General features: G+C 44.5%; 1 protein-coding gene across 3 annotated transcripts in view; it reads left to right on the forward strand.

Annotated features, from left to right (window-relative positions):
- The window catches only part of csnk1g2b (casein kinase 1, gamma 2b), a 60,835-nt gene that overhangs the window by 18,540 nt on the left and 27,490 nt on the right, over positions 1-14,805 (forward strand). For all 3 annotated transcript variants that reach the window (XM_083647922.1, XM_083647924.1, XM_083647923.1), the window contains exon 3: positions 14,289-14,358. In XM_083647922.1, the coding sequence (XP_083504048.1) occupies positions 14,289-14,358 (70 nt within the window). The remainder of the gene's footprint in view (positions 1-14,288; positions 14,359-14,805) is intronic.

Genomic DNA, 14,805 nt, shown 5'->3' on the forward strand with positions numbered 1-14,805 from the left:
CAGAGTAGAGATACACTGTGTGGACATGTATGTAGGTTGCACAGGGTAGAGAAGAGATACACTGTGTGGACAGGACATGTATGTAGGTTGCACAGAGTAGAGATACACTGTGTGGACATGTATGTAGGTTGCACAGGGTAGAGAAGAGATACACTGTGTGGACAGGACATGTATGTAGGTTGCACAGGGTAGAGAAGAGATACACTGTGTGGACATGACATGTATGTAGGTTGCACAGGGTAGAGATACACTGTGTGGACATGTATGTAGGTTGCACAGGGTAGAGAAGAGATACACTGTGTGGACATGACATGTATGTAGGTTGCACAGGGTAGAGATACACTGTGTGGACATGACATGTATGTAGGTTGCACAGAGTAGAGATGCACTGTGTGGACATGTATGTAGGTTGCACAGAGTAGAGATACACTGTGTGGACATGACATGTATGTAGGTTGCACAGAGTAGAGATACACTGTGTTGACATGTATGTAGGTTGCACAGAGTAGAGATACACTGTGTGGACATGACATGTATGTAGGTTGCACAGAGTAGAGATACACTGTGTGGACATGTATGTAGGTTGCACAGAGTAGAGATACACTGTGTGGACATGACATGTATGTAGGTTGCACAGGGTAGAGATACACTGTGTGGACATGACATGTATGTAGGTTGCACAGAGTAGAGATACACTGTGTGGACATGTATGTAGGTTGCACAGAGTAGAGATACACTGTGTGGACATGTATGTAGGTTGCACAGAGTAGAGATACACTGTGTTGACATGTATGTAGGTTGCACAGAGTAGAGATACACTGTGTGGACATGACATGTATGTAGGTTGCACAGGGTAGAGATACACTGTGTGGACATGACATGTATGTAGGTTGCACAGGGTAGAGATGCACTGTGTGGACATGACATGTATGTAGGTTGCACAGGGTAGAGATACACTGTGTGGACATGACATGTATGTAGGTTGCACAGAGTAGAGATACACTGTGTGGAGTGTGGACATGTATGTAGGTTGCACAGGGTAGAGATACACTGTGTGGACATGACATGTATGTAGGTTGCACAGAGTAGAGATACACTGTGTGGAGTGTGGACATGTATGTAGGTTGCACAGGGTAGAGATACACTGTGTGGACATGACATGTATGTAGGTTGCACAGAGTAGAGATACACTGTGTGGACATGACATGTATGTAGGTTGCACAGAGTAGAGATGGACTGTGTGGACATGTATGTAGGTTGCACAGAGTAGAGATACACTGTGTGGACATGTATGTAGGTTGCACAGAGTAGAGATACACTGTGTGGACATGTATGTAGGTTGCACAGAGTAGAGATACACTGTGTGGACGTGACATGTATGTAGGTTGCACAGAGTAGAGATGGACTGTGTGGACATGTATGTAGGTTGCACAGAGTAGAGATACACTGTGTGGACATATATGTAGGTTGCACAGAGTAGAGATGGACTGTGTGGACATGTATGTAGGTTGCACAGGGTAGAGATACACTGTGTGGACATGTATGTAGGTTGCACACAGTAGAGATGCACTGTGTGGACATGTACTGTATGTAGGTTGCACAGAGTAGAGATACACTGTGTGGACATGTATGTAGGTTGCACAGGGTAGAGATACACTGTGTGGACAGGACATGTATGTAGGTTGCACAGGGATGCAATGTGTGGACATTGGAACTACTGTGTCTAAAATGAGATGAGTCACTTTGCCACTTGCATATTGTGAAATGGTTTACTGGGAGTCAGGCAAAGGTCATAGCCTATTCTGGGCTGTATGCATAATACCAGGTTTGTTCCCATAGACCTGCATACACATAGACCTGCCTACACATAGACCTGCCTACACATAGACCTGCCTACACATAGACCTGCCTACACATAGTCATACATATGCTGCCTACCCTGGCTTTTCAGATGATATGACAACACACTTGTTTATTTATCTGTTACATGTTACATCATCCCAGTTGATGTCCCCCCCCCCCCTTCCCCATAATACGTCTTACAAGTCAGGATCTTCTTTGGGGGTAATGTCCCATATCCCATCACAGCGTATAACTGTGTAAGGTTGACCATAGACGCTGACACATGGTGTCAGTTTTGCATTTTCTGCACAGTTGCTTAACGTGTGAATTGTAGTCAGTGAAGCTGATTTAGTAACAGGCAACGTTGTGTGCCCTGCAGGACGGCATAATTTATCGTGTGAAATCATTATCACAATTTTACTTTCCACTTTCGTGCAATTTGCGCGCTTCGCACGCCAATAAGGCCAACATCTAGGCTGTATTTTGAAATTACGCACAATGGCACATGGCACTGCATGCTATAGCCTGTTAGTTGAGCAGTCCTATAAAAGGATGTGGTGGATTCTCTTCTTAGCATTCATTCCTGCATGTATATTTTTGTTACTGGATCTCAGTTTTATTCCAACACAAGCTTTTTAGGCCAAATGTAAGTTTACTGTTGTCTTGCGTTCCTCCATCTCCCCCTTCTTCATCGGTTCATTCATTCATTGAGGTCAGTTCTGATCTTTCTCAGCTGTGATGGAACGGAGATCAGATTTAGCCTAGATGACATCAGATGTAGAGAGGGTTAATCCCAGGAAGAGCACTTTGTGTGGATCTGATGGCTTGCTGCTGCTGCTGCATTCACACAAGGCGGCGGATGCTACCGCAGGTTAAAATATAGAAAGCACCTTCTAATCTGCGATGACATAATGATGTGTTTGTACAAGCTGTAAGTGTTTCCTCTTGGAGTTGGAATCATGGATGCTTGAAATGGCATTTCAGCTCATGCCCAGCCCCAGGCTGTTAGGAGTAGGGCGGGGTTCAAAAAATCAATTCTCCGATTTTTAATCGATTTTTATTTTAATCCTTTGATATCGATTCATATGTCCAGAGATCCATTTTTTATTATTATTTTTTATTATTTTTCTTTTAATAAACAGGCTAAAATATTATGCTGTGTGTGGTAGTTGAAACATAGTTTCAAGTTGACGTTTATTTATGTTTGTAGTTGAAACAAAAACAAATACTGTAGGCTACATGAATGGAAATGTTTGATCATTAATATCTACTTTTAGAAATTATATAGGCTGAAATCAAATCACTGTGCATAATTGTGAAAGTGTCTTTATTGACAGATGAAAAGGCTGTTATTTACCCTTTCTCACCATCTGGTGAGTAAATATATGTGTAACTAAAACCATTAAAACTGACAACAGGTCTGCAACTTTTTTCCCCATGTATCTACTTGGCGCAAAAAAGGTTGGGAACCCCTGTGTTACATAACTGGACAGTCATGTAATTCAGGTTACAGCTCAAAAAACACATTTTGGTATCACTAACCAAATCGATATTGAAATTAATCGAATCGGAATCGAATAGAATCGGGATTAATCGATTCGCAACCTAGTGAATCGGAATCGAATCGATTCTTGAAATTTGAACCAATACCCAGCTCTAGTTAGGAGTCATGCTGCGAGGGCTATACCCGCTATTTTGCTAAGTGTTGTTGATCTGATCAAATCAGTTGTATTTTATTTCATTGGGACAGATACAGTGTACATTGAATTGTAGAACTATTTTCCAATCTATTGCACCACAGCATTTATAGCTAATGTCCAATGCTCATTGGAGTTTGACTCATTTCTTTGTGCTGCTAGCGTTGTCTGCTACTGTTTGGAGTTTGGGTGCCAAGTGAACTCGAAAGTTCACTTATTTGGGGGCTCGCTAAAATGAAAAAGCTGCAGAAATTGCAGCACCCCACTCCTCCAGAAAACGCCACCTGTTGTTGGAGTGCAGTAGTGTGGTTTAGAACGGAGCTGAAAATTGAAATAGCCAGAATCCAAACATTTCTTGGTGCTGTCGTCATGCAGGGACCCAGCAGACATAGGCCCACTTTGGGTCTCAAACTGTAGTCTGAAGAAACACGGCTGTAGTGTGGAGCTTCTGAGGTAGAGAGCAGGCTGCAGTGTGGAGCAGCTGAGGTAGAGAGCAGGCTGTAGTGTGGAGCTTCTGAGGTAGAGAGCAGGCTTGAACCATAGTCTTAAGAAACACTGCTGTGCATCCTGGTGGCTCACCTGGTAGCACGTCGTGTACCACGGTCGGAGGCTCGGTCCTTCACGCGGGTTCGAATCCGACCTGAGGTCCTTTTAGCTGCATGTCGGTAAAAATACCCAACAAATAATCTAAAAGAATAAAAAGAAACACTGCTGCAGTGTGGAGCAGCTGAGGTAGAGAGCAGGCTGCAGTGTGGAGCAGCTGAGGTAGAGAGCAGGCTGCAGTGTGGAGAAGCTGAGGTAGAGAGCAGGCTGCAGGAACACTGCTGCAGTGTGGAGAAGCTGAGGTAGAGAGCAGGCTGCAGGAACAGTGCTGCAGTGTGGAGAAGCTCAGGTAGAGAGCAGGCTGCAGGAACACTGCTGCAGTGTGGAGAAGCTGAGGTAGGGAGCAGGCTGCAGGAACACTGCTGCAGTGTGGAGAAGCTGAGGTAGAGAGCAGGCTGCAGGAACAGTGCTGCAGTGTGAAGCAGCTGAGGTAGAGAGCAGGCTGCAGGAACACTGCTGCAGTGTGGAGAAGCTGAGGTAGAGAGCAGGCTGCAGGAACACTGCTGCAGTGTGGAGAAGCTGAGGTAGAGAGCAGGCTGCAGGAACAGTGCTGCAGTGTGGAGCAGCTGAGGTAGAGAGCAGGCTGCAGGAACACTGCTGCAGTGTGGAGAAGCTGAGGTAGAGAGCAGGCTGCAGTGTGGAGCAGCTGAGGTAGAGAGCAGGCTGCAGGAACACTGCTGCAGTGTGGAGCAGCTGAGGTAGAGAGCAGGCTGCAGGAACACTGCTGCAGTGTGGAGAAGCTGAGGTAGAGAGCAGGCTGCAGCAGGTCAGGCAGTGAACAGCCCTTCTGGCCTGTCAGCTGCCCTGGACACAGACCAGCACACTCGGCAAAACGCAGCCCTATGCATGACACCACATACAGGCTTCAGTAGGGCCATGTTGAGAAGTGTAACACAAAAACGACTACTTTCGTCAACAAGTATCACCAACAAGTTCACATTTATCTATTTAATCAGTCTGCCGGTCGGTCTGTTGTCTGTCACAAAAAGTGCACCACCCTTTAGCAGGCACAGTTTTCGCCCTAGAAGGCTGGAATTTGGCATATAGGTCAAGTGTGTGTGTCTGAAGGTGTGTGTTTGTGTTCATGGCATCATCCCAATCGGCTAAGAGGGGGGTGGTGGGGGGTGGGCAAATTTCAGGAGGGCAGAGAAGGCAGAGGGCAGAAATTTGGCATGGAGGTCAAGTGTGTGTGTGTGTGTGTGTGTGTGTGTGTGTGTGTGCGTGTGCGTGTCGCAGCTATGACAAATTCACACTTGTTTTTCTACTGCTCAGTTATAATTGGGTGTGAAATAATTAAATTCACTATAAAACACCACTGCATTATTAATGAAGAAGAAGCCGAGCTGTGGAGTCTTTTCACTTTTCAAAAAGCCATTGTTCTATTGCTCTGTTGTAAATAATCACATGTATTTCCCTGCAAATGTGACACTGTCGCCATCTTTGATTCTTTATTGAGATAGCAACAGATAGCCTCATTCTACATGACAACCAGTAGGATCAACAAAAGAGTATAAGGTCAGGAGTCCCCAAGACTGCATCATCAAAGAAATAACAAGTCTCTGTCTCTGTAGCATGCCAGGTCTTTTCCTGCATAGAGGGATTGTTGGCACTGACCAAAGAGGTTTTCGCCACCCCCCCCCCAAACACCCACGGCCTGACATTGATCAGAGTTACTGCATAGTAGGGGTGTCACAATATATCGTCCCACGAAATTTCGCGATAGTAAAACGTCACGATATGTATCGTTGAGATGAAATCTCATATTGCGGGATTTTTTTTTTTTTTTTTTTTTTTCTCAAAAAATAGACTAAGAAACGTCTTTGTTTGTTGAAGTTCAATGTGTGGAAAGTAGTTCAGTTGAACAAGTCTCTGAAGAGACACATGAGAAGTTATACAGGAGAGAAACCATTCAATTGAGTTTCTGGCAAAACTGTTTACCGTACTTGACAGGAAAAACTGAAGATGCATAAAAAATAGATTAAGAAAAGTCTTGTTGTTTGAGTTTGAAGAAAAACTGAAGATGCATAATGAGAATTTATACTGCTGAGAAACCTTTTAGTTCAAAGTAAATCTAAGTGACGGTGTAACTCATTCTATTTCAAGATAAGCCTTATCTCCAATCTCATGTTTTTTCTAGTTGTTATTGTAATAACAATTTCCCACAACAGCATGTTTTGTATTTGTGCATTTCAAATAAAATACTACTTTTCCAGTCATATATTGTCATTATTCAAGTTTAAAAAAATATTGTTAAAATCGTATCGTATCGTATCGTTATCGTGAACCCAGTATCGTGATACGTATCGTATCGTGAACTGAGTGTATCGTGACACCCCTACTGCATAGTAACTCAAAATCAGCCATTCTTCTGTATCATTTGAGATCGTTTCAAAGTTAAAGTCACACATTTGTTCTTGTTCAAATTATTGAACAATTATTGAATTAGTATTTTCTCAAACTTGCGGTACTGTAAAACACATTGCGCCATAAGTTCTGACAATGACTGATATATTTGAGATCAGGCCAACTCTCCGACTACACACCAACTCAAAATCAAGCATTTTTCTTTTTACTATATCCATTTTGAGAGTTTCAAAGTGAAGTCTCACATTTGTATGTTGAAATGATTGTCTTAAACTTGGGGTGCTGTCAGTGTGAAAACAGATTTGCTACATAATTTCTGACAATAACTTGATATATTTGTGTTCAGGATAACCCTGACTATACACTAACCCTTGTCGTGCCTACATTTTCTTTGGGTATGAAATCCATCAGTGTGTCTTATTGTAACATTTTTGTGCGTTATGTTTTGTGTTTTGTTTTGTGGATCATTTCTTCTTTCAAGGTCTACGTATGTATATCTTCTGTTCTCTGACAGCGCATGTGCAATATCAACAGGGCATGTGCAAACTTATCTTATCCCCCCGTCTATAATATGACATCCACCACTGTGGATGGCACATTTCCCCTTAGGGACAATAAAGTTTATCTTATCTTAGCTTATCTTAGCTTAGCTTATCTTATCTTATCTTAGCTTAGCGTAGCGTAGCATGATCTGGCCGATTATGCTTACTGTCATGCGTAGTCACCCCCCAAAGGCCCATTGTGAGCCTGGAAAACCCCTGCATGCAATCAGCTTTCTGCATATAGAAGTTTGTGCCAGTTGTCATGAATATGCGCTTCTCGTGATGTTCATGGAGGTGATAGACCAGTTTGAGGCAGAAAGTGTTTTGTTTTCTAGAACAAAACAAAGCAAAATGTGGGTTTGTAGGCAAACAAATCAAGATGAAATATTTGTGTTACTCAAGTCTTGTTGCGTGAGAGGAAACATTCATTTACATCTGCATCTACCCAAAGACGAAGATGGACAGGAAGGCTGCAAAGAGTAGACAACTGATTCTGACTTAAAGGGATAGTTCGGTTTGTTTGAAGTGGGGTCCTATCAGCTCGATACACTAACTTAATTAGGTACAGTGTTCAGGAGGCTGGGCGCATTGTGGAACGAGACCGCGCACTCAGAGCAGCAGCCAAACCAGCCTTTTCTCTGTAAGTGCGGGGGGTCAACAACTAAAACGTAATTTAGCCACCTAAAACAACGCCCACCTAAACAAATCGATATCTGTGTACATGCACGCTCCATTTTGACTATTTTCAGCGCTTTACTTTTCCGCAAAACAGCAGTTTCATTCGGCACTGCTTTTTCTCCCAACCGTACAACTACCGTTGGATTCGTGCTGGATTCCTAAAAAACTTCTCGGCAAAACTCCGATGGTGAAATAAGTTTGCTTGCCACACAATAAATCACACTCGTTTGACTTAAGAGTATGTTGTATCCTTCACATTCGCTCATGGGCTGCAGTGCAGAGTAGTATCCAGGCAGCGTCAAGCCAGCGTAATAAACACAGCCGATTTCCCCCCTCCCCTCTCTGCTCGAGAGAGGCCAGTCCTTCAGTCCTCCGCACTTCGCAGCAGCCCGACACAGGACAGACACAGCGAGAATGGCAGCGGCTTGCAAGCCGCCCAATGCTTGTATGTATGTAGAGAAAGCAAATGCACGAAGCGAAATGTGGAAGTAGTTTGCTTTGATGTACGCGAATGATTAGATGATGCACGCTGGAAGTGAACGTTAAGCAACATGTGTACACCTCGCCCATGAGAGAAGGACTGGCAAATGACTGGACCCGTTTCACACTTGTGTCCCTTATCGCGGCATACCGCTCTTCTGACTGGCTCGAAACTGGTGAAAAGTCCGCGATGATGGGGGAAGGCTTATACCGGAACAACAACTTTCACACATGAAGGCATTAGACCGCTTTCCGGTCATTTAGCGGTAAAAAGCGCATGTGTGAAAACGGCTTTAGAGAAAGATCTATTTGTGATGATGACTTAATGAGAGAGAGAGAGAGAGAGAGAGAGGTGATGATGACTTAACACGAGAGAGAGAGAGAGAGAGAGAGAGAGAGAGGTGATGATGACTTAACACGAGAGAGAGAGAGAGAGAGAGAGAGAGAGAGAGAGAGAGAGGTGATGCTGTGAAGTCAAGGCAGTGGGCGGGGGGTGTGAGATGTTTTTTTCATGCAGGAGCCGAGGTGAATCCTTGCTATTATGCAAAGAGATAAAGCATCAGACATTTCCTGGATGGCCCCCGGTCATTTCTGTAGATAGTATAGCCCGTCTGCTGAGATCAGATGAATCTAAGTGCGTAAAGCTGCCATAAGCCTGCGTTTCCCCCACTGTAAGCTGTTTTAGAGGGTCCTGTGGTTTGGTGCCATCTGTTTTGATTCATTATTTATATATTTCATATTTATTCTCCTCCTCCTCCTCCTCCTCTACTCCTCCTCCTCCTCTCGGCATGGCCTGACTTTGCGTGAGATGCGCTTGGTGTTCCCGTCCCTGCTGGTGGATGACGTTATAGCGGTTCCCCGCCCTGCCTCTCTGACTGACTACGCATGCGTCTCCCCCCCCCCTAACAGTCCTCTGCTCAGTGCTCCACTCCTCTGTCTCGCTCACTCTCTTCCGTGCTCTCTCTCTCTCCCTCTGTCTCTGTCTCTCTCCCCATCAGCTGGGATGAGAGCAGGAGGATAGCAGAGCAGCACCGATGGAGATGGGGAGGGCTAGGGCTCAAGGAAAGACAGTTGTGAACGGCCAATACAGGCAGGCAGGTTTGATAGAACCAGAACCAGCACATGTATGTGTTTGTGTGTTCCCTCTCCACACACAGACACGGGCCATTTAGCATCCGGGGAAAAGCCTTTGAACCTGCACTCTATTTATACGCGGGTTAGGGCGCCGCTGTTAGCAGGAAAAACAAGAGAGGGAGGGGCTCTGCATGCTAGAGGGCTTTAGCTGACACCACACAACGCAGCCGGTGCAAGTGAGACTGGTCATGGGAAATGAATACGAGGTCCCCCGCACTGCGTTAAATGCGGGTCGTACTCTTGGAGTGTGTAGTGTACTCCTACACGCTGTCAGGCCACCAGGAGAGAAGATACTCTGGAGTGTGTAGTGTACTCCTACATGCTGTCAGGCCACCAGGAGAGAAGATACTCTTGGAGTGTGTAGTGTACTCCTACATGCTGTCAGGCCACCAGGAGAGAAGATACTCTGGAGTGTGTAGTGTACACCTACATGCAGTCAGGCCACCAGAAGAGAAGATACTCTGGAGTGTGTAGTGTACTCCTACATGCTGTCAGGCCACCAGGAGAGAAGATACTCTTGGAGTGTGTAGTGTACTCCTACATGCTGTCAGGCCACCAGGAGAGAAGATACTCTGGAGTGTGTAGTGTACTCCTACATGCTGTCAGGCCACCAGGAGAGAAGATACTCTGGAGTGTGTAGTGTACTCCTACATGCTGTCAGGCCACCAGAAGAGAAGATACTCTTGGAGTGTGTAGTGTACTCCTACATGCTGTCAGGCCACCAGAAGAGAAGATACTCTTGGAGTGTGTAGTGTACTCCTACATGCTGTCAGGCCACCAGAAGAGAAGATACTCTGGAGTGTGTAGTGTACTCCTACATGCTGTCAGGCCACCAGGAGAGAAGATACTCTGGAGTGTGTAGTGTACTCCTACATGCTGTCAGGCCACCAGGAGAGAAGATACTCTTGGAGTGTGTAGTGTACTCCTACATGCTGTCAGGCCACCAGGAGAGAAGATACTCTGGAGTGTGTAGTGTACTCCTACATGCTGTCAGGCCACCAGGAGAGAAGATACTCTGGAGTGTGTAGTGTACTCCTACATGCTGTCAGGCCACCAGGAGAGAAGATACTCTTGGAGTGTGTAGTGTACTCCTAAATGCTGTCAGGCCACCAGGAGAGAAGATACTCTGGAGTGTGTAGTGTACTCCTACACGCTGTCAGGCCACCAGGAGAGAAGATACTCTGGAGTGTGTAGTGTACTCCTACACGCTGTCAGGCCACCAGAAGAGAAGATACTCTGGAGTGTGTAGTGTACTCCTACATGCTGTCAGGCCACCAGGAGATAAGATACTCTGGAGTGTGTAGTGTACTCCTACATGCTGTCAGGCCACCAGGAGAGAAGATACTCTTGAGTGTGTAGTGTACTCCTACATGCTGTCAGGCCACCACGAGAGAAGATACTCTGGAGTGTGTAGTGTACTCCTACATGCTGTCAGGCCACCAGGAGAGAAGATACTCTTGGAGTGTGTAGTGTACACCTACACACTGTCAGGCCACCAGGAGAGAAGATACTCTTGGAGTGTGTAGTGTACTCCTACATGCTGTCAGGCCACCAGGAGAGAATATACTCTTGGAGCGTGTAGTGTACACCTACATGCTGTCAGGCCACCAGAAGAGAAGATACTCTGGAGTGTGTAGTAGTGTACTCCTACATGCTGTCAGGCCACCAGGAGAGAAGATACTCTTGGAGTGTGTAGTGTACTCCTACATGCTGTCAGGCCACCAGGAGAGAAGATACTCTTGGAGTGTGTAGTGTACACCTACATGCTGTCAGGCCACCAGAAGAGAAGATACTCTGGAGTGTGTAGTAGTGTACTCCTACATGCTGTCAGGCCACCAGGAGAGAAGATACTCTTGGAGTGTGTAGTGTACATGCTGTCAGGCATTCAGAAGTCATTATTAGGCCAAATACATTTGAGGTGTATTCAGAGTTTCTCATTATCATTGGAGAGTACATGGAGAGCAAGCTTCATTCAAACTCTCATCAGAGCTCATAGGGTTGTGTGAACTGAAACTGGAGAGCTGAATCCAAAACGCTGAGTACCGGGTACCGGTTAAAGTTGAGAGTTTAATTTAGGTCCTGCTTATAGGTTCCTAAACAAATGTCACCCACGCTAGTTTCAGTTTCAGTTTTCCGCAGCGGCGGTGGCTGCGACATGATGCACCTTTTGGTTTACAGTCTGCCAGTAAAACCAACGATTGTGCCCGGCTGCTGCCAGTTTGAATGTATGCATGTCTTCCCCTCTCCTAGAGCGACACACTGGTGCTCTCGTTCGGTCAGACGTACAGGTCCTGTGATAACTGCCGCTTCTTCCATAGATTGCCTTCCTTCACCAGCAAATACGGTCTCTGGCTTTGAATCCGCACCCTGCATGAATATGACTTGTGTCATCGATGTTTTTCAAAATATGTTTTTTCCCCCTGTGAACTAAGCACCTGTTTTTGACCCCACCCTTCAAAGAATCGGGATCAAGAATCGTTTCGAGCCAGAATCGATACAAGCCGAATAGGAATCATAATGGTTAAAATCCTAATAGCTCATTGTCCCTCTGCTTGCAAACATTGCCAACAAAGTTTTGACTGACTTAAAATTGAGGTAAATCTAATGTCTCTGTCACATAATGTCAGTCTTGTCAAAAACGTCAGTTTGAGAAACAAAAACAATGGCGTATTATTCCAATAAATCATAATATAATTCATGCCATGGTCTGGGTGAATACTCTTTTCTGATTGGCCGGTAGGTGTGCCATCTGCTGCACAGCTGTTTCATCAAACAGCACAGTAACGTTATTCAACCTGCACAGCTGTTTAATCAAACAGCACAGTAACGTGATTCAACCTGCACAGCTGTTTCATCAAACAGCACAGTAACATGATTCAACCTGCACAGCTGTTTCATCAAACAGCACAGTAACATGATTCAACCTGCACAGCTGTTTCATCAAACAGCACAGTAACGTGATTCAACCTGCACAGCTGTTTCATCAAACAGCACAGTGACGTTATTCAACCTGCACAGCTGTTTCATCAAACAGCACAGTAACGTGATTCAACCTGCACAGCTGTTTCATCAAACAGCACAGTAACGCTATTCAACCTGCACAGCTGTTTCATCAAACAGCACAGTAATGTGATTCAACCTGCACAGCTGTTTCATCAAACAGCACAGTAACGTGATTCAACCTGCACAGCTGTTTCATCAAACAGCACAGTAACGTTATTCAACCTGCACAGCTGTTTCATCAAACAGCACAGTAACGTGATTCAACCTGCACAGCTGTTTCATCAAACAGCACTGTAATGTTATTCAACCTGCACAGCTGTTTAATCAAACAGCACAGTAACATGATTCAACCTGCACAGCTGTTTCATCAAACAGCACAGTGACGTTATTCAACCTGCACAGCTGTTTCATCAAACAGCACAGTAACGTTATTCAGCTCACTGCCTCAGCTTCTCTGAGCTGAGCGGACTAGCTTCCCTGCGCCATACCTGCTCGTCTCCAAGGTTCGTCCTATTTACTGGAACAGCAACGTTTCTATTGCATGAGAAGCTGACAGGATGGTAATGACTGTTCCAGGTATTAGTCGGTTTCCCAAGTGTTGCTAGGTAAACAGAGTTATGGCTTGTGAAAAACGTTTGATTTTGATTGCTAAACTTGCACCGAAAATGTGTGAATGCTTTTATTTTACGTTGTTGTCAAATGACCATGGTATAAACCGGATGGGTTGATTATCCGGCTCCCTTACAGGATATAGAACACCAGTATGGGGTGTAAGTGTTTAAAAAGGGAGAAGCATCCCCCTAATTGCAGATGAGGGCTTTAGCATAGGCTGTGGTGCAGGCAGCCATTGAAGATTAATGGAAGGAATTAAATGGGGTGTGTAAATGTGTCTATAATGCCCTTGTCATCATGGGAGTGAGGTTAATAATGCCCTTGTCATCATGGGAGTGAGGTTAATCAGATTATGTTTGAGGTTGTCAGGCTGGAGCTAGCGATATAATGAACAATATGTCCTAGTGGGTTGATTATCAGCCATGTCATCACAAAGGCCTGCTGTTCACCACTGCTTCACATCCCACAAGTCTGACTCCAGACTTAATTAAAGTTCTAATAGGCTTTAAATAAGGACAACATTGGGGTTATTTTTATTGCGGGCCAAGATAATCACGGTGGTATTAACGCAAGGCAGTCTCACAAAATACTTCTTTCTGCTTGGTTAAGGCGCCGACACTCATTTGTGCTCTTTATAGATGCGTTAAGTCTTTGAATTTCCATTTTCCCTTTGCTGCTGTGTGAAAGAAGCGCTGCTACTGACGTTTCATAATTATCTTAATTTTCATTGAGTCATTATTATGAAGAGAAAATGTTATAATATCTCCTATGAGAGTAGTTGCCCTGCTTTGCCTTTCTGCGGGCTGGGTAGGGCTGCTCAATTCATCGGATTTGAATCTCAATTACAATTTTGGATTCCCACAATTATGAAAACAAGATAATCGAGATAAAACTATTATTATTTCTATATATTATTTATTTTAGTTAGCCTATTTATGTATCTAAAAATAATAATAATTAAAATTTCATTTATTTCCTTGTTTTTCCCTTAAATTATATTGTAAGTTCAAAGACATCCAGTATTAAAAAGACAATTTTTTCAAATGCATGATGTTGCCAAAGTCGATGAGTAATCAGGTTAAATAATCGTGATCTCAATATCAGTCAAAAATAATCGTGATTATGATTTCTGCCATAATCGAGCAGCCCTGAGGCTCGGGTGAGTGGGCCAAACGACAAAAGTGCAAATTTAAAAAAGCAGATCCGGCCCTTAGTGGTGAGGTCCATGTCGTTGTAGATGAATAAGATGAATGCTGCGTGCTAACTGAAGTGTGACCTACAGTACGTATGTGGTTTCTAACGCACTCCTTCTTTGTTCTGTCTTCTCTTTCAGGAACCTATAAAGTCCAGGGCGCCACAGCTCCATTTGGAGTATAGATTTTACAAACAGTTGGGAAATTCAGGTAAGAGGGATGCATGCAGGCTGCAGATGCTCCATCACTGTTGGGCCATGTTCAGACTAGGAGGCCAAATCTGATTTGTGAACTTTAGTGACCTATTAATGATTCTATCCAGATTGGTTTTATGAGTCTGGACGCTCCAAGTCTGATTTGTGTCACTTGTCCCAAACCACATTATGGAGGTAGTTTCCAATCTGCTTTCGACTGATGTGACTTCAGTGGGGACGCGCTGATCACCCAAATCAGATTTGAGAGTGTCTTTTGCAGGGAGGGGGGGAGCAGAGAGCAGACATACAAACACTGCCAGAAACATTGTATGTTGGCTCATTGTATCTGGACACACAGATCCGACTTGATCACTTGCCCAAATCAGATTTGTGGCAGTGCGGACACGCTCCCAAATCAGATTTGGGAAACCAATCAAGATAAGGATGATTAACGACTTTAGCA

Source organism: Poromitra crassiceps, assembly GCF_964638095.1.
Source record: "Poromitra crassiceps genome assembly, chromosome: 12".
Classification (NCBI taxonomy): domain Eukaryota; kingdom Metazoa; phylum Chordata; class Actinopteri; order Beryciformes; family Melamphaidae; genus Poromitra; species Poromitra crassiceps.